Source organism: Antrostomus carolinensis, unplaced genomic scaffold (genome assembly GCF_000700745.2).
Source record: "Antrostomus carolinensis isolate BGI_N321 unplaced genomic scaffold, ASM70074v2 scaffold48589, whole genome shotgun sequence".
In the NCBI taxonomy this organism is placed as follows: domain Eukaryota; kingdom Metazoa; phylum Chordata; class Aves; order Caprimulgiformes; family Caprimulgidae; genus Antrostomus; species Antrostomus carolinensis.
Window position 1 is genome coordinate 20,578 of NW_010337349.1, and position 21,537 is coordinate 42,114.

The 21,537-nt window shown below is 38.1% G+C and overlaps 1 protein-coding gene across 1 annotated transcript in view; it reads right to left on the reverse strand.

The window, feature by feature from the left end:
* BEND5 (BEN domain containing 5) overlaps positions 1-7,965 on the reverse strand; it is a 17,898-nt gene extending 9,933 nt beyond the window's left edge. The window contains exons 1-2 of the mRNA XM_010175156.2: positions 7,836-7,965; positions 5,797-6,172 (exon numbers count right to left, since the gene is read on the reverse strand). Of these exons, the coding sequence (XP_010173458.2) occupies positions 5,797-6,172; positions 7,836-7,940 (481 nt within the window). The 5' untranslated portion in view covers positions 7,941-7,965. The remainder of the gene's footprint in view (positions 1-5,796; positions 6,173-7,835) is intronic.
* Between the last annotated feature and the right edge of the window lie 13,572 nt (positions 7,966-21,537).

A 21,537-nucleotide genomic window follows, 5' to 3' on the forward strand; every position in this document is an offset into this window, starting at 1 on the left:
GCATCCCTCCTCAGGGTTTGTGCACATAGACCAAGCCCTGAATTGATCTAACTCTGCAAGTCAAGCTGGCACCAGTATTCACGTCTTGAGTCATGTATCTTAAACAGTTCCTGTACCTGGAACAAGCAAAGCATTCACTCCTATTTTGTGCAGTTTCATGTAGAGATTATTATACAGCAATATCAGCATTTCCTCCATCGTCAGCATTTGACATTTATCCTATAGTTTATTCTACACCTACACAGCTAGCTAAACTACTCAGCTGACTGCCACTTGACACTCAGTAACAACTATAAGTTCTTGGCAACTCAGACAATCCTATACTGCAACGCCACCAACAAGAGCGTCTTAAGAGCCACACGCAATGCAAGCATGGCAGAAATAGAGAAATCACAAAAAACCATATCATTTGCATTAAAATTTCATAGTAATCTTCATAAGCACCTCTACTATCATGCATATACAATGGTACAGCTAAGACAAACTAAAGTTTCTAAACATGAGACTACTAAGCTGATTCAGATTGGGGAAAAACATGGATTGATTAAAACACCCAAAGCCTGCACACATCTCAGCGTGGGCACACCTGAACAAGCAGATGCAGTGACATAATTGCCAGTATGAACTTAAGTAGTGGACTTTTAGCTGTTACTTTAAGAAGATATTCTTCAATAAAGTGCTATTTTGAGTTTTCTTACACTGTGAAATTCACCTTGAGGAAAACACCTATATAATCACCTTCTTCCTAGAAGAAAATGTTTATCTCTGTTTAAACCCTTCTCCAAGTTGCTATTGAGAAGTCTTTTACTGTTTTGTTTATGGTAATATATTGACACAGCTGGGATTTGGTTTCCAGAGTACCCCCAAGAAAAACAGCTGATTAAAGTTCACAATAATCATAGCTCTAGCAGGTCAGAAAAACCTCTATTGCAATTCATGCTTTCCTGCTTGCTTTGGCATCACCAACAGAAAGCCTTTAAATCATCTTCTTTCATATTCTACTATTTTTTGTTCCCAAACAGAAATCTGCCTCTAACTAGGTAGTCTTCACAGTTACTTTCACCAATGACTAAAATCTTCATTTTCAGCCTGAAATGTTGTGAATTAGATATGAAACCTGCATTATTGCCTTACTGCTAATGGGAGTTGTGTGCTCAATTGACCACACATACCACACTCTAAAAGGTTCCTCTCTATGTAGCTCTCATGCTCTGGTCTTATTTTAAAGACGAATAGGACATACAAAAATATGTGCCACTATCTAAAGGCTTAACAATGATAGGGATTATGTAATGAGGATCATTAAAAAATTCAATACAATTCTTCAGAATGCAAAAAGGAAATAAAAGTTTTATCACAAAATCTTTCTCCTTCTGACTGTGAAGTTTCCATAATATCTGAGAGGGCAGCAACTTCAAATGCAGGATGAAGAGGTAAGAAGGCTTCCCTTAGTCACCTATTTTCCTCAAAAATGTATCTTAGGCTACATGCTACTCAAAACTTAGGAAATAAGCCTAAATAAATTAACGGATAAAGTAGTCAATATACATTTGTAAGCAGCAAGTTGTTTTTCCACATGGTCTACCAGAATTTTAATTAAAACAACAGGAGTCTGAGAAGTGGTAATATTATATACATGATACTTCCTGTACTTGTACTTGATAGAAACCTTTGACTTTTTTTACATCAAAAAGCCAAATAAATCTAGAAAAGCTGAATAATATTAACTCCTTATATGTGGTAAGACACAAATACCATTTTATTCTCCCTATCCTGGTGTCAGTCCCAAGACAATGTAAACTGGATCACAGAAATTAAACTGGGATTAAAAATAACCACTTTGGGGGCTGCGTGTGTTGATGAATGTGAATGAATGAAGATGACTATACCCCCTGACTTTAGAACAACACTAATTCTTAGCAATACAACATGAAAATGCAGTATTTATCAAGGACTGAACAACACCCAAACATTATCCCTGATACAACTTCACTACTTCTGGTATATATACAACCATAGTAAACTGCACAGAGCTTACCCTGGAGACAACTATCTTTTTTTTAAGAAGTTACTGCAATTCTTATCTTTTGCAATCCAAGGACTATTTAAAGTTAGGCCTTCAGGGAAGAGTCAGTGATTTGATTTTCTAAATCACCTTAGTCTGATAAAAACAAGGCAAATTAGTGTGTTTTCAGGTGCAACAAAGACAAATTGCAAAGGTCTACAATCTCAGGGCTTCCTGATCCCAAAGTAGGCAAGGAAAAAAGAGGCTTTGGCTGCACACATTCTTCCAGAAGCTCAGATGAGGGATATTATAACCTCTTCCATGACAGTGATCACAGTCCCCATTGCTTTAGTCCCTAAAGTTCTGGTCAAATGCCTGCTTCCTCCAGGAAGGGCAAGAGCATTATCCATAAAGAAGCTTCAATATATCCCCATGGATCAGTACTGATTTCACTACTGTCATTTGCCACATCTGCTTTCAAGGCTCTTGTAGCACAAAGAGCAATTCAGTGTCACCATGTGGAAGATGGAAGAACCTCACTCCTCCCACAAAAGTGGCTCAAGTTTAGTAGCAGTGATGAAGGCCTAGGTCTGAAACAGAATACTTTTACTTCTAGTTGCTCACTGAAATCAACATATTGATGGGAAATTAGAAAACTGAATACTTGACTGAATGTTAGCTCAAGAGGCTGTTCTATATTTGATCTGCAAGTTTAAAATGGCAACAGGCACGCGTTTCCCACAGCTGCAATTCATCAGCACAAACCAGCTGTCATCTCATGCAAAGAAATCAGAAGTCTCTAAGGTGAAACAGAAATGCAATTAGTTTGCATTAAGTTCAGCCTGCTAGAAGTGCAGCGTAACATAAATTACATGTAATTTGAAACTCTAGGTTTAAGAGATTGCTGCAACAACTGTAGACAAATTCAGGATGTAATCTATTTTCTGAACAATTTTCAGAGATTATTCACATACCCAAACATATCTCATTTCTCAGTTGGAAAAGTAAGGAAGACTAAAAAGTCTTTCCATAGATATTTCTTGATTAAAAGTAGCTCTTTTTCATACTGGCATCAGACTAATTTAAAATTTTCTGAAGATGCCTCCCTTTCTAATCATTCATAAATTTTGTACTGATCATCCTAGAATCTCGTTTTTACTTTACTGTGAATGAGGTTACAAGGAAAAGCAAAACTGAGTCTTAGGAAACACACACCCTGTGAAGGGGACAGCCCATAGGGCCAAATTCTACCTTTGTCATCCTGAGAAGCTCCATGCAAGTAACAACAACATGGGATTTTTTTGGAAGTTACCTATAATTCATATTTGTCCAAGTATGTAGAATCATAGAATGGTTTGGGTTGGAAGGGACCTAAAAGATTATCCATTTCCACCCCCCCTGCCAGCAGCGGGGACCCCTTCCACTAGACCAGGTTGCTCAAAGCCTCACCCAGCCTGGCCTTGAACACTTCCAGGGAGGGGGCATCCACAGCTTCTCTGGGCAACCTGTTCCAGTGTCTCACCACTCTCACAGTGAAGAACTTCTTCCTAATATCTAATCTAAACCTACCCTCTTTCAGCTTAAACCCATTTCCCCTTGTTCTGTCAATAACTGCCCTTATGAAAAGTCCTTCCCCAGCTTTCTTACAGGCCCCTTCAGGTACTGGAAGGCTGCTATAAGGTCTCCCTGAAGCCTTCTCTTTTCCAGGCTGACTCTTTTCCTGTCCTCATAGGAGAGGTGCTCCAGGCCCCGGATCATCCTCATGGCCTCCTCTGGACTCGTTCTAACTGGTCCATGTCTTTCTTGTGATGGGGGCTCCAGAACTGGACACAGTACTCCAAGTGGGGCGTTATGAGAGCAGAGTAGAGGGGCAGCATCACCTCCCTCGACCTGCTGGACACGCTTCTCTTGATGCAGCCCAGGATACGGTTGGCCTTCTGGGCTGCAAGCGCACATTACTGGCTCATGTTGAGCTTCTCATCCACCAGTACTCCCAAGTCCTTCTCTTCGGAGCTTGTCTCAAGCCACTCATTACCCAGCCTGTATTTATGTTTGGGATGTGGTTAAATTAAAAGAACTTGTCTTCAATGTAACCAAGATTTAATTTCAGTTGTAAAGCAGGTGCCAGACTGATAAAAGGGGAATTCAAGCCCAGTATTTAGAGAAGATTCAGCATTTTTTTTAAGAGGTTTTTGTTTAGTTTTGGTTTTTTTGGAGGGTGGGTTTTTTGGTGTTGGGGTTTTTTTTTTCCTTTCTTTTTTTCTTTTTCTTCTAAGCTTTCTTGATTAACTCGGGAAAAAAAAAAATAATCTTTCTTAAAGTGAAAAAATGAGACAGAATTGAGAAGCTATCTTCATTTCATTGCTGGTCTCACCACTCAAATTGCTGTCAAGTCTACCAGCTAAATTGGTATTTTACACTGTTCAGCCCCATTGCCTACTAACATCTGGCTGGTGCTCCATTCACATAAATTCCAGCTAACTACTTGCAGATGAAGAAACATCTTTCCATCCAAGGAAAATTTTAGAAAGCTCAGTGGAATCTACTGCCAACCACATCATGTTTTTCAGATTTTGGAAAACTTGCCTACTTAGTTTTATTTAAAAACTTAACTAGAATATATAATAAGTAACGACATTTTAATTATGCACAGTGTAACAGTGATGAGCATTCACAATCAAACACCCAGTTTAAATCATCAGACCTGTCTCCAAACTTGTGGGCACACCTTAACACATGCTACAGCACAGGCACATGCTCTCCCAGGTTCAGGGTTGTACATGAATGTAACTCAGACCCACATGCAAATTGCATGCACTCATTCAAGTCAAGTAGAAGAGCCAATATCCAATTTACATGCAAAAATTAAGTTTCCAGATACACAAAGGCAGACATAAGAAACAGCATGCTAAGTTTGGATGCACAAATTTTAACCAAGTTTCAATCACCGAGCAAATCTTCAACACAGCAGTACCACATTCTAATAGCAAATAAATATAAATTAGTAAAATATTTGAAGGTATTCCCGGGTACCATCTTCAATGAAAAGGATGAACTTTTTATTTTGTCTTTTTTCCCATTTATTCCAACATAATGGTTAAATAATTGTTATAAACCAAAACAAATGAGCAATTGACTCAAGATATTTAAAATTTAAATCCAAATTACACAAACCTGCATTTTGTAACAAGTGTTGATAAATGGGACATTAATATAAAAAGTTTTTTTAATTATTCTTTAACAATTCACTATTGTTCAAATAGCACGGCTGTTTAAAGCCACTGCTAAGAAGATCATGAACATATCACATTTTAATGAGCTACTAAGGGGAAGAGGGGGCAGAAAATGGAAGGTAACACAGTCACTTACACAACAATAAACAAAACCCCTAACTGAAAAGACTAGAATAGTTTTAGCTCAAATATTCATTCCACTGCCTTTTCTTTCTTCTCTTTTTTCCTTTTAAACTGGAACATACTGGTTTATTTTGCAGATGACATTTTATTCTCTTTTTCAGCATATACTGGAAGGTCAGAGACTCTTTAAAATACAGCTGCTTAAAATGGAACTCCGATTCAACCATACCAGCACAAAGACCTCCACTATCATTAAAGAAAAACCCAGACGTACATAGCATACAAATTCGACACATTGTACAGCCACAGCAGAAAACCCTTTTAACATTCAATGTCCAGTTTAACAACCACTGCTATTCTTCAAATACGTTTCCATTACTATTGATCACACTTGAAAATTCATTAAAAGTAGTCCCATTTAAGTCCGGCACTTACCACTACCTAGTCTTAGAAGCAGTACATCCTGGAGTCTCCTGTTCAAGTCTCTGAGCTCTTTCATTTCTGACACGAGTGCCCCATACTCCTTTAGCTTCTTTGCCTGTTGCACAAGCTGTCTCCGCGTTCTCTCAAGCTCCTGTTGAATGTGTCTCATTTCTTCTTGTTGCTGTTGGTAACTCCTCAGTAATTCTTCATACAGAATCCGAGGAACTACAGCATCGTCCATGTTGTTCATGCCTTCCGAAGTCTCCATAAAAGCCTCCTCAGGGCTGGAAGTATTACTGAGACTCATCCCATTCTGTTTTTCAAGGCGAGCAACAACTGCTTCAATGCTTTTGTGTGTACCTTCACTTTGTTTCCTCCCATCTTGTCTCTGCGTGTTACAATAAAAAATAAGTAAGTTAGGAGACCAGGAAGATGTAATAAAATTAAAATTCTACAAGCTTGGGAACTGTTAATATTCTTGTTTTCCAAAAAAAGCAAGACAAAGTCTGCCTCCAAAAATGTTTTCCCTAACAGATTCTTGTTGATATACATCATAACTTCCACGCATGTGTAATTCAGCTAAATGCACATACAAACTTCTCAGGCAGCTCTTAAAGGCCTTTCTTTCTGCTTATATGCAACACTTGCAAGCCCAGTGTATACAGGTCACTTGAGTCTGTATATAAAGAGAAGTATTTTTTTTTTTTTAAAGTGTATCTGGATCTCTTTTCCTTTAAAGTTTACCTCTAAAATTTAGATTTCTGACAGTAATTGATTTTCTGATAAGTAAGAGAAAGAATCAACTATGTGCTACATTTGTCACCTGTAATGACATCAGAGATGAAAGCTGCAAACCATACAAAGCTGTTTTGTGAACAGAGGGCTTGTCCTTCCCACACTTTGGGAGACAAAACCTTCTCTGACTATTCCTTTAGCATATTCACTCAACTGCCTGATGCAAGTGACTGAGTTAACACTACAGGAAACACTGGAAGGGAATTGAAAACGTAAAAGTTGGAGACAGAATATATAATCCAGCTTCATCTCCCCCATCAACTGCTTCCTTCTATATTAGTACTGCATTGCAGAGGCTTCATGTCCTTTGAACTCTCAGCAGAAATTTACCTTCAGTCATTTGCAAAAACTCTACAAATTAAAGAACACCTCTTTTCTGGGGCCTGGATAGTGGTATTAAAGTGTGACAGCATGGGTAAAAGTCACTAAGTTTTATTGGCCAAATATGGAAAAAGCATTTGAACTTCCAAGCAACTGCAAGCGAAGCAAATGTAGCTCATAGGTTAGAGACAAGAAGCTGACACTATCAATTCTCATACCACAATATCCATGAGTAATGTGGCAGAAAATGAGATTATTTGATGTTATGCCTGCTCCACGTGTGTTCTTAAAAAAAAAAAAAATGCTGGCCCACCATAAAGAAGTGTACTAGTATCATTCCTGCAGCTGCAAAACACATGAAGCCACAGAGCAGTATTTTATTCTGAAGGCTGGCAGACTTTTAAAGAAATCATTTGATATCAAAAAATAAATACATTTACATAGTGGGTTTCTGGCATCTGGATCTAAAAAGGCAACTGGCAGTTATAATGGAAGGATGGAGTCCTGTCAATTTCTCTTCTCCCACTGCTGTAGTTGGGAAGTCTCAGTGCACCCCTTCCAATTCCAAACAAGCCACGTGCGATAGGTCACAAACGCCACTGAGAACAGCTGCTCGACATTCGTGTAACTGGTGACTTTTAAAGTATTCTGGGACAAAGCAGCAGAGCATTGTTCCAAAAGCCCCCAACAGCAATTACACTGTGCAGACAGTATAAACAGGAAAATGTTTGATTGCACATAAATCAGGTTTTTTGAAAACCCATACCCCACCCCCACACATCATTTCACCCAATGGTGATCAAAAGCAGGCCTGGAATTCTTAAGCTATGATGTCTGTATATGCCCCAAGCACTTCCAAAAAAAAAGAAAAAGAAAAAAAAGAAAAGAAAAAAAAAGGAAAATGCAAGGAAAAAAAATAGGAAATACTTCAGTACCTTACTGTGTCTAAGCTCCACATCTTCTTCCCCATAATCTGTAACCTCCCCAGCTTCTTCTACGTGATTGAGAGAGAGTTTGGGGATTTTAATTTTCTTCTGCATCACACTGTTCTCAAGGTCAGTTTTGTCCTCTAAAATGTATATTAAAAATAAAATTTTGTTAAATTAATCAGTGTTCTTACTTCCAAAGAGTACATGACTTAGGCAAGACCAGTTAAAAAAACTTCCCATGCTGCCATTCCCTCATAATACTATGATCAAATTAATCCATGGTGTAACTCAACTGATGCCCATGGGCAATTCTAGAGTTCCAAAGGGGATCAATCTGGCCAAATACAAGAATAAATACCGTAAAATGCCAAGCTAAATTCATGTGAGTTATCAAATAAGTAGCTTGCACTATCACTAAAATAAGAGTTAAAGATGCTGTAAATAAAACAACTTTCTAAAAATCATCTGTATTGCTTTAAATTATGGTTACCAACAGTATTTTCATATTCATAATCTGTTGCTGCAGTTCAAACTCTGCTTTGGTTTAAAGTGAAAATAAACTTGGTAATTCATCCTACACTCTAACTATCATCTGCCAGCAGTACAGATCTATTTGCACACACGGCAGATTCTGCTGTTCTGCAGAGCGCAGAGCTGGAAAAGGGGATGCTGCAGGATAGGTTGAAAGGGCATTACAGAAAAGTTGCATATGGACCAAATCTGTGAGTAAATTACCATATGACCCCTATTTCATTAGTTAATGGTACTCATCCTTTTCCTTTAGATAACCATTTATTGTCTTTGTGTATCTTAACCTTTAGATCTCATTAAAAAATGAAGTAAAATATTTTAAAGTCTGAAACGTTCTAATATAACTAAAAATAAAGTATTTCAAAACATTCTTCTGAAAATAAGTTTGAAATATTTTAATATTCCTGAAAAGGTGCAGAGGGGACAGGGAATCAAGAGTATAGTCTCCCAAAAAGTGCCCGTGATCCGTAAAATTCTAGCAGAGTAGACAAGGTCTTTAAAGATTCACAAGCCTGGCTACCTGTTCAAGACACTGACAAGGAGAAATGCATTTAAACTCTGAAGTGTTGTCTTTGTACCCTGAAAGCTTATGAATAAGAAAATATTTTGAGTCTTCTCATCCACCTGCAAACTGTATTTCACAAAGTGTCCCATGAATATTTTTGAAAGTGCCAACGAGGATGGCACTTGTGAGCGCTTAGTTGCACTGACTTTTTCTTTCTCAAATTAGCATCTCTCCACAGGACCTCAAAATGGTTAGTGTTGACAGTGTAGAAAAGGGAAACAAAGGTAAATCACTGTTTAATGAGGAGCACGGCATTCATTAGAAATGAATTACACAGATGAATGCTATTCATTTTGTTACAGATAGAAACAGATCTCTTGTAGGCAACTGGTGATATTACAGCCCAAGGCTGTGTAAAGAGAATAGGCACAGAACATGCAGAATAAGACATTAGACAACCTGAAATGAAATGCAGATGGTAGCAATAAATACTAAGACAGATGCAAAAAGAAACAGATAAACAACAAAAAACAGCTAGGCTTATTTTAGATCATTCTCCATTCCCCAGAGCATCATGGATGCTTATCCCAGTAAAACAAAAAGGCAATCCAACTGTTTCAGTTTTGAAAAATAAACCCCTACGTTTTCACTTATCTGGAAAATGTAGGTTCATCAGAAAAGCAAGATAACTCACTTCTACTGTCAGAGAGCAAAGAAGAAAATAAGAGAGCCCTTCTTAAAAAAAAAATAAAAAAAAATTACAGACTAAAGGACAGACTGATGGGTATTGGTATCTTTTAGGAAAGACAGAAGTTTAAGAATAAATAAATCCATATTGAATTAAAAAAAACCAAACCCCACAACTTTGATTATATATTTTGGATATCTGATAGACTGAGGAATCCTTTGCTAAAGTACATACTCACAGCTCCTTAGAGGAAGAGCAGTACATGCATACTGCAAAGCCAGCTTCCATAGACTGCTTTGCCAAATCATCTTCCACACAACGTGCAGATGAACTCCTTCTACATCTAAAGAATGCAGACGAGTTTCTATGTTCCAACATAACCCTTGGCCTCACAGCAAGATGGACACAATCCAATTACTTCACATAGCTGCAAAAATTGTCGGCTGGCAACTAGCAGAGGTCACCAGTAGCCAGAACCCCATGCAAACTGGGAGCGGACACTTGCCGCCCTTCCTGTGGCCAGGGAAAAGCAAGTCTTGAAACACTCATGGGAAGGGGTCACAGAGGAGTAAGTGCATGTGCAGACTACAGTGGAAGTCAGCAAATACTTTCCAATGAATAAAACAACATTAAAACAAAAACAATTGGGAAGAACAGAAATATTTATCTTTTGATTTTGGCTTTTTAAATTAATTTATAAAGGTTAAGAACACATTTGATGCACTGAACAAGAGAAATGAAAGAAAATGCTTAGTTCGGGGTCAGCTAAAACAATGCAAATTATTTGAATTCTTCATTCTCTCCACTCCCTTCCCAATTTCTCAGTTTTCCTACGAAATCTGTGTTTGCAAAAACTTCACTGGTGGACTGAAGGCAAAAGTTTATTCATTTACCCCCTTACAAATGGTTAGTATATACATTATTGGTGTGTAACTATCAACACTGTTCTCTTTCACATTTGGCAAATCTTTTCATTTCATGTTTTGATTTTACTGCTTCTCCTGTAAATTAATCGGTACATTGAAGAAAGGAACTCTTTCTCCCTACATAAAATTTGAAGAAACAATGGTGAAAATGAGTTTATAGAAGTTAAAGCTCAAGAATTTTTAATTTAATCAACAAGAAAATAATTTTAAGTTCCTCTGCCTTCCAATAACAATACGTATAATATTTTCTTACATATACTCTGGTCTTTGTAGGTCTATTTATACCTAACACAGTTCATCTAGTGTGTTAGATATAAAAAGGTCTTTTGTTTTTCTTTTTCTTTTATTTTTTTTTTTAAGTGCATTTCTAACCTCTGTTGTCTTCTACATTAGCTGCAGATAGAGCCAGAAAAATCTCACTCTGAATTTGAGGCTAATGCTGGAGTGCTGGCTCTTGTTCTGTAAATATTAATGGAATTTGGGAAGGGGTGGGAGGGAGGGAGACAAGGGGGAAGGGTAAGAGAAACATGAATGTGCATATAGAGCAGTTTTTCTTAAGTCTCTCTGTCTGCTGTTGTGCAAGCCTACAAAAGACAGGTAAAAAGGAAGAATACAGCAAAAAGCAAAACGTGCACGATTTTGAGCCAGAAGAAAGCCAGGATACGAACCAAATGGCTGGGCACACTGCAATTGGGTGCCTGAAGCTACAGAACATGCTGAGAGAGAAAAGGGCAGCCCCAGAAATGTTGTAGCTCAGAGCCTCGTTTTGTAATGACCCAAATCATTTGTCTAGACTTTGTCCCCAGTGATTTAAACCTTTCTATAAGTTAAAAATTATCTCTTCCCTTAGGTGGCTGTGATCAGATTGTCATAAAGTTGTGTCTACTGTTTTTCCTGTACATGGAATAAGTGGTTCAGCGATACCGGCTACTGAGAACTAGCACTTAACACACCTAATTAGGGGCTTGTGAAAAAATAGGCAGGGTAGAAGCACAATACAAGAATGGACAATACTGATGCCCTCTCTGCTTTAAGAAGGGACATTCTGCAAGACACATGTAAATTAGGAAAAATTGCTTTGTGCACAGTAGCCATAATGGCAGACAGAGAACGTGACGTTCTGTGATTCAATACACAGAATAAAGCATGCTGGGGTAACGGTACTCCAGGAAAAGGTCAGACCTGGTGAGAGCTTGCCAGTCAACCCCACAAGGTACTGAAGTACAGGGCTCAAGAGTCAGTACACATAACAGCATCCCTCCCCTCACAGCCATCTACCAAAGCTGTTTGGGTAGCAAGAAGAAAGTGAACTGCTGAGAAATTTCATTTGGCCTCAGCAGTGCTGCAAGAAAAGCCAAAAAAGCAATCCTGCACTAGAGAATCTGTAGCAACTAGCAAAGGATAAACTGTTCCTGGAAAGTTTTCAGTCAGGCCTTCCTTTCAGTGTCAGGATGGGTGGATCCAGGCCAAAAAGTAATAGCTTTAAGTCTAGAGCGGCAGGGAGCTGAGACAGACAAAGCGACTTTAACAGGGCAGGAAGCGAGTTGGTTAAATTTAAGTAGAAATATGTTAGTGCTCTAAAATTAAAAACCCTACCATGGGATGTAGAATCAAACTATGGAAATCTCTAAGTCTCCTTAAAACATTCCTTACTTTCTAATTTAGAAGTAAGGACTGAACTAACTAATCCTTTCAAAAACAGTTCAAATGCTGATCTATTTATTTTTTTCTCCACCTTTATAGTAAAAGCTGGAAAAATAGAGGAAAAGAGCTCTGCACTCCAAATGGGTAAGGATGGCAGGTCTGGGATCAGTCCAAATAAGGGGCTTGGCAATGCTATAAATCTTACAGTAATAAAACAAAAGAACCATGAGCAAAATTTGTCCTTCCCCTAAGCCTTCAAAAAAATTCCACCCCTTGTGAAAAATGATATACTGACAGATGAAAAAATTTACCACCACCCTTCCAATTTCCAGGCATACACCCAACACATATGGACAACACCTGTACAAGATTCCCCCCACACTGCTGCACTGAACTGCTTTGCTACTGATTTAGCCAGGTTGCTTCCAGAGAGTAGAGGACATCACCTGCCTTGGCAGGTTGTGCATCAGTTACAGTTCATAAAGTAAAAGACATTTAAGAACCAAAACAAAAGTATACTTGGTGCTTCAAAACAAATACACACACCAAACATGAAAGGGCATGGATTCCTATGTGCCACTTAAATACAAATAAACAATAATCAATATTGTTGTGACTGAGAAGGAAAATACCATAATAGAACACACACACACACACACACAACCACCCCAAATCCAAGCCAGCAAGTCTATTTTAAACTCGAAAAAAAGAATAATTAATTACTTTCTAATATAATGCAAACAGTAAAGGAGAACTTTAACAGAAGAGATTTCAGAAAATTTAATGATCTTGTAGGCTCTGAAGATATTCAGGGTATAGAGGAAGAAAAACTATTCTCATAAAAAACACCTCTGAGCCAGGAGTACACTGAGATTAAGACCACTACCAAAGAATAAACTCAGAATGACAGTTAACAGACAGCAAAGGATAACGGACAGCAGTAGAAATGCAAAAGTTATTCGAAGAGGACAGGTGCTATCGAACCTGATGGAGCTAAAGAAGGGGGTGTGTGCAAAAGAGGGGTCAACTGGGTGCTGGCACAATCAATTCAGGATTTGCATCTACAATTCACTATATTGTTTTGCATTTTTTGCAGACTAGAGGAGAGCTTTGTCGGAAGGACAGAGAAAAAGAGGATTACAGAAATAAATACAAGGCACAGTGAAAACAGTATATGAATTATATTTAGTTGGACAGAAAGTTAAAGCTAGGTGTAAGCAACAAAGCAAATAAAGTATTAGAGACAGCAAGACTTTGGGCTGGGAATGACAGAAAAGATTATTCCACCTCCCCACTCTAAAATCAAGAGAAATGGACAAAAATATGTTGAGCTATCCTAAGTGTAAACTGAAAAGGATTTCTGTGTACAGATGTCAGAAAGAGAAGCTAATAACAAATTTCAGCAATAAAAGTTGGGAATGAAAAGGTAGACCCAAGTTGCCATCATCTGGGCTAGTATCATCCCCCAAAAATTTAAGACCTAAACAGTCCTGCAGCACTTCCCCAGAAAGAGAAGAAGACAATAAAACACAAACAAGTGATTAGAAGACTATCTTCAGAGCAAAAAGAACAGTGAGCAAAGGCACCAGGTAGCACCGTGACAGGCAGAGCCAATAAACACGTGAAGGTGAAGACATGCTCTTGAGGAACTGGCCAAAAAGGCTGCTAAACCTTGTGAAGTTAATTTTAAGTAACTGTAAAGAACAGGAAACAGAGTGAAAATAATTCTTAATCAAATTGGGAAAAGGCAAGACAGAAAGGCCTTAAACTACTGCTTGACAGGTTGGGAGATGATGGGCAGGAAGGACGATGTGCCAGAAGCCGGAATCAAGACTGCTCACTGATGATGGAGAGCAAGCCACACCTGGTTTGTACAAAGGCACTAAGCAAGGAAGAGAAAGATTAAGGAGCCAAACTCCTACAAAAGCAGAAGACAGATTATATAAACAACTTCAGCCTCTTAAATTCTATCTGAAGTCCTACAGCAAGCCTGGATCTCCCTCATTAATATTCAATACAATAATAGAAGTAAATCACAGAGCGTGGACCTGTTGTTGCTCCCACAAAAACAAATCCACCCTGCCAGCCACTAAAGGAACAAATGTTGAGGTCTGAATGCACACTTTTTTCTCTAGTGGAACAGAGATATTAAGCTTAATGCTGCTAAGAGTGAGAGTTAGCTATGTGGACCCTCATTTGAAGTCAAATTTCTAAAACACATGATGACATTCAAATATTTTCTAACATTCTCCCTTTGTACATGCTTGTTTATCAGCAGATTTTTCAGATTTACCGAGTATCAGCCCAGATGTAATTCAGACTTGTGATGCAAATAAAAAATGCAATATAACTTCTTTCTTACTTTCAATTATTAATCTGAAATCTATTTAATTCAAAAGTTATTACAAAGTCTCTTCAACAATAATTAACCAAAAGCAACTCAACTAAAACTCAAAACTAAAACTTTGTTAGAAAGAATTATTGTTCTTTTATTTTTTGTCAGCAAAAGTCTGGTTTCCATTTAACTTTTAGTAGTATTAGAACAGTGACTGCAGTGGAAACTGATGGAGCTGGAAAATCAAGTGAAGAAAAGATATTGTGCTGAGAAACAGGAAATCGTGGTTCTTTACAAGACTGAGGACAGTTTTAATCCTGGATCCAATATTTACTTAAATACTGATCTTGAATAACAACTCAACCTTTCCATCTTACTGTCCCCATCTACCCCAGTGAAATGTTGTACAGATTGGTTAATATTTGTACAATACTCAGAACATGTCGAACAGAAAGGATTATAGCTATTATGGAACAACTCTCTTAATCCTTTCTGAAACAAATACAAGAATACAATAATACCATTAAATTAAAGTACAGAAAACCTGAAAACAAGAAGGATGTTCAAATGCTATCCTTTAAATCTTTTCTCTGGAGCTACATATGAAACTCAACTATGGAAATTATTTTTCAAAAGTTTGACCATGATAAATATTTTTCAAAAAACCTGTTTATAATAAAAGTTCTTTCTCTCTTTAAAAGTTCAAAAGTTCATTTAAAGAGATCATCAATCTCAATGACAGCTACAATTTGACCATCTAGTTGCCCTGACCAGTCAGTTTGTATCACACTTTAAAACTGCATTAGGACTAAACCCTGAATATGATTTCACGACCATAAAGGCCACAAAGCCATGGAGATATTGCCTACCACCTAGGCAGCAGATAAAGCAGCAGCCTACAAGGAACAATCCAGGAAGCCTCCACAACTATCTCTGCCCAAGGAATGAGCTTGCTATGGAAATAGTGGGTAGATTTATGCATTTTTTTCGTTTACGTACAAAAATTACAGTGTGGTTCAGCCTCTACTATTTTTAAAGGTTTTCTTTAAAAAAAGACAAATAATTAACTGACTCACAGTTAGGCAATTCACTGGAAAAAAAATGTTTTACAGTTAAATTATTAAAACAAAAACATTAACTTACATTTTTTCCTCTTTTCACGCCCCTGCAAATTTTAGCATATTTTAATTAGTAAGTGTTAGTTACCATAGCTACCATAACCATACTATCTCTGAAGTCAATTTTGTTAAAAATCCTGATATTCATACTTTTACTTCATACTTTCATAGTTAGGCTTATACAACATTTACAAGCATAACTGGTGTTATGTGGTGTAACATATGCACTAAAACCACGAGAAATAACAACAGCATAGATTATCTGTATGTCTTTATGTCCTTTTTTTTTTTTTTTAAGTGACTTTGGACTATTAGGGTGAAGTAAAAAGCACATCTGACTGAGGAACAAGCAGGAATTGAGAAGGGTTTAAGATAAAAATATATATATATATTTCCAGAATAAGCACAGTGATACAGGAAAAGAGAAAACTAAGTATAAGGGTAAAATCTTTTTGGACAGATAAATCCCAGCTTTTTAATTCCTTTTTACTTGCCCTTTATCCTGCTGATCACATATGACCATCACCACTACCATAGGGGTTACTCCAAACCACCACTTACCAGCTACAGTTTTAAAAGTTCAGAAATTTTTTTGCTGCTGTCAGTTAAGCTTTGCGTGAATGTGCCATATTAAGACTTAAATGCTGAATAAATAGAAAAGACACAAAATACCCCCAAAATCGTGCCTTTGTATAAGCCCTTCATATCTCAGATATGCTTGTACAGTAGAATTTAGAAGAAGGGGAAAAACAAAACAAAACAAAACGTGTTTCATCTTAAAAGAATTAAAAACAAAACAGAAATGGATCAAACACAAAAGGAGTGTGAAATTTAGCTTTAAATATTTTTATGAATACTGACACACTTGTATTCAGGACTATATTTAAGAGTGTGATGTAGTAACTCCATTACACAAAATGATTTGGTGAACTTCTGCATACAGCCAGACCTTTCACCTGATAAAAAGGTGACCCAGCAGTAGGTAGCATGCCAGTTAAGTATCTGATAAAGTAAGCCACACACCTCAACGACCACAGTAGGAAGTTAGAAAAAAAAATAAAAGCATCGAATAAATCATATTTTGAACATTGTTATTTCAGCTCTGGGTAACCTGCTGGGCTCACTGTCTCTCAATGACTGCAGAAGGACATTTGCATGGCAAGACCTGATGCCCAGGTCCAGCAGTTAGGAAAGGCTGGACTCGCTGCTCAAGGGCAGTGACACACAAGCTCCTCCACAAGTACTTCAGCACTATCCCAGGAAAAATGAAACAGATGAAAGAGTCTGTGAGGAACCACTACCGCTACTGGGAGGTTTCCTACAGCCTCCTCCTGGCACTTCTTTACTCAGGGCAGCACCTGGGATCACCCAAGAAGCAGTTGCCAGCCCTTTGATCTTTTTCCTGATGCCATTTCTCCCAGGCGTCTGTCACACACCATATGAGTTGCATATCATGCTAGGGGATCGACCCAGAGCTTTCTAGGAACAAAGAGTTAGCAAATGCTGTCCCTACCACAATAGTTCATTCAGTCTACAGGCTGCTCGGGGAATGGAAATGCAACCTGTGGGCTATGTATGAACACAAGATGGAGCATGGGCACACAGTGACCAGAGCTATGACCTGCCCCACGTACTCCAACTTCCCAAGCTGTCTGAATAGCACAAAGAGGGAAAAAAATAATGCACAAAGCAGCACAAGACTACAGAAATATCAATGAAAGCTTTAAGTTCATGTTACATATCAAGATCACTTCTTGACCTAAATTTTGTTTACTCTTGATATAATCTAAGATTTCATCTTATAAATTTCCACCTAATCCAGCACTTGACCAAGAGCCTCTCCTCTATTACCTATCCATAGTGAAGAATCCTGCTTCAACTTCTTAGTATGTATCCGCCCTCAACCTTTCTCAAAACTCAGTCCTAAAATAATTTAATTTAAAATTGTTCTGGGAACAGAGATTTTGCATCTTTCTGAAATACACAGCAAATTACCTCACCATGAGCTGGCACAGGCTTTTAAAGATTTAAAAAGTTGCCTAACCTATTTTAATAAGAAGTGAAGCATAACATTTTATAAAGGGGCAAGAAGGACTATGGATGCACACAGGTATTAACACATCTGCTGGTAGCAGCTAGGGAATCGATGGAGATGAGTTTGTTACAATTGTGTGGGTGGGAAATGTTGAGGGCAGCAGCTAGAGAGAACAATTATTTACTGTAGCCAGGAAAGAATGTCTCCAATTAGAAGATAGTCACTTGTTAAGAAACATAGCCTGAAGTAGTGAACTTTTAAAAGTCCCTGAACTTCAGTTCATTCCATCTCATATTCATCACTTTGCAAAGCAAGAAAAAGCTCCAACAGGGTCACCTAAGGATCGTGCCAGCTCCTGTAAGGTGCATACGCTTACAGACAAAATTCTGCTAGTGACTCTATGGGACAAGTGTGAAAAAGTTGCAAGTGGCATACATATTTCCAGAAGAAGGACCAGAAAAACAGCTCTTCAGCATTTTGAGGAGAGAACAGAAAAAGAGAAAAAAGGAAGGGTGTGGATGATCAGAAAGACAGACTCAAACTCTTCCTAAAAAGCTGTCTACTATTTTTGTATTCTCAACAGGACAGACGAGTTAACATGCCACCTCAAAAAGCTGCTATATAGTGAAACTCTAGTCTGCTGAACTATATTTTCCATTCAAGAGGTAAATAAAATTATTCCTTTATTACTACATAACACCAGTTGCCTGTTAACCAAGTGTTGAATTTGTTATGGCACAAACCATTCATTTTAATCTGCCTTCTACCGCTCAAAAGTCTAGAATTGCCTTAGTCAGGGGTCAACCTGTCTGGTTCGAGCCCTAGTCTTTGGCTACCTTTTGAACAAGTTGAAGGCTCCCAGACCAACACATACTACCACTTATCAGCAGTTCCCAGCCATATGTGCACAGACACAAGAAAAGTGTAGAGCTGCTCAGGGTTCATCTATCACTCTGCTGTAATACTACTACACATTACTTCTTGCTGAAGTAGTCAAAAGAAGACAGTATTTATCTTCTCAACATACCAAGTCTATCACAAGTAATTGATGCTCTGAGCATGCCCAACCATCCAACCTTGCCACAAAGAATCAATTTCTTCTAGACTCTCTCTCAAACGAGGACAATTGTTTCCTGAACTCTTCATACCACTGATGCTCCAATAAACTTTGTACTATGTGCATGAACGTGCATTTATTCCTGTGTGAACTCCTACTTTACAAGGGTAAAAGTCTGAAAAGTATCTACATTTCTGTAAATCAAACAGGAAAGAAAAACTCTTTTCAAAAGAAAAAATTGTTACATTAATACGGGTCTCGTATCCGCGTTCTTCCTCTACTCCTTCCTTCTTCTAGGTCTCTAGAAAGGATAACCAAGTGGATCTGTTTCTCAGACTATGATTAGCTATCACTGCACGGTTTGTTCATGAAAATATATACAAATAGGTACAACTCTGCTTACTTGAGCAACTTTCTCTAATCACTGTAAGAAAACTGCATGCCATTCAAACTGTAAAAGAATACTGTGCAGGATCAAAAAAAAGATGACTTTTCCCATCCTTATTCTTTTTTGTTGGTTGGTTGTTCAATTCAATTCAACATGTACCATGACTTTGGTCCTAAAACCTGTTCCTAATGGAGAATCCTCAGACCAAAGCAGTAAATCCTTAAAGTCACTGATGTACTAATTTGTGCAGGCAAGGGCTCCTTCCAAAAATTCAAAATCAACTTACTATGTCTATTTTACATATAAAAGCAACTTTATGCACATAATTTATATTACTACTAAGGTAGGCTGGAAACCTTTAGAATGAAAAGTTGTACACTGGTATGTAAAACATTACTGCAGACTTGTAAAATTATTTTTTAAATTAAATCAGAGGTTTGCAAAACATCAGACTTATAATGTTTTCCATAAAATGTTGTCATAATTTGTAAAAACAGAGTTGGTCATTATAAACCAAAAATTGTGCTGTCTTAATATAACAGCAACTTTTCTCCGTAGAATTTTAACCATAATAAAAACAAACACCAATATTAAAACCGTGGGGAGAAAGCGCCAACTTTAAAAGATCTTAAAGGTCTCTCCAAAACGATTCTATGATTCTATATGTTGCATACAAAGGATTAATTCAGTTATGGTATTTTTACATGGTGCGAGATGGAAAGAAGAACAGAAGTAAGGATTCATTTAGTGTTCAGGTGGGAAGTTTTCTAGGCATGCAAATTACAGAGCTAGTCAGATACATCAAGATGTGACAGATCTAATAAAGATAGCTGTATGTTTCTTTGTGTTCCTGGCTCAACAGGAGAATTTCCTGTAGAAATTAAAATCCCTGAGGAGCAATTAGTGCAAATCACTAAAACAGGTAACAAGTCTAGTTCTCTGGAGGAAACAGCATCTATTGGTTTGTTCTGGTTCAAGAGAGATACAACAAAGGGAAACTGTACAGAAGAATACTTCTCTTAGGTACCTGCAGACTCTGCTTGGAACAAGGAAACTGACAAAGTAGGTGCACTTTCTGCAGGAAAACTGAGGCTCAACATGTGAGCAAAATGACTGTTACTAAGTATTTCTCTGAAACCCTTTAGTTACATTTGAGATGAACATGAGGAACAGAAAGGCCACTGCTGCTGCAGTTCCCCAGGGAGAAAGAGGAAGGTGAAGTCCAACTGGGATGCCTTTGAGAAGAGGACAAGTGAAACCTGAATGGGGATGCTGCTGTCTTCCACGGATGTGACATGAAACTTGCAAGAAATATACCAATTCTCCTCTGCTATGGACAGGACAGGCAAAACACAGGCTGACACAGGAGAACAAAAACTTACCAGGAGAATCCACTCCTCTGGTAGGCTATCTTACTAGTTTCTCCTAAACTCCTGGAGTTGCAAATATTTAGAAACTGGAAAAGCTTTACAAGGAAGCAACATACACGTTCGCCTGTTCCTTGTTCTTTCCAGGAATCTGCTGATGGCCACTACTGGAAACAGGACAATGGTAAAAATCACTGAGTCGGGGACCAAGTGGACCACCACCACCACCACCACCACCACGCTGAACTGGTTTAGGAACGGACATTTTTAAAAAATAAAATTCAAAAGTACTGGTTTTATGCGACTTTAACACCAAGTTACTCTCTTGAGAGATCAGAACTCAGCATTGCTTTCTCAGAACTCAATACTAGACAGCAGAGTTCATTAAGCTCATTCTGCATTTAGGGAAACATATGTAACCAGTATTTCTCGCCAAATGGAAAGGTCAGGATCAGAACCCGCTGTCCTCTTAGCTGCCCCCATTGACAATTCAAATGGTTGTCACCATCTTTCAATAGCCTATAGGGTAGCTATACATGCTAGCCAGTAATCTGCCACAAACAACACCAAACTTCTATGTCAACTCTGAACATGGCAGCATGTTCTGCGTCTGCAAGGAAACTACAGAAAGTCTTGAAGGCAACTTGGGGTGACACAAAGCAGAAGTACTGTCTCACAAGGGCTGAACTCGTTCAAATGGCAAAAATATGGGTCTGTTTCTTAACATACACTTTAATTGGCAATCTTAGCTAGGGAGACATTTGTGAGTTGAACATGAAACAAACCAAATGTAGCAAAGCCAAGCTTAACAAACGTACTATCTAAAGGTCTGGTTCCACGATCGCCTTCCAATTTGTGAAGTCACTTAAACTAACAAAGCGGATATAAAACAGTACCCCTCTAATGTGGCAACACGCTGCCAAACTGCAGAGGTATGTAAATGACTCCATGCACTATAAATACACTGTGGATGAAAACCTTAACTTTTTTTTTTTTTTTTTTAAGTTTCCGATGTCACCCCCGCCGCGGTGTCAGGACGGGCACTGCAGGGGCTTCTTTCGGAGCCCGCTCCGGAGCGGCACCAGCCTGACAGTCCCCGCAGGAGCCGCCCTCT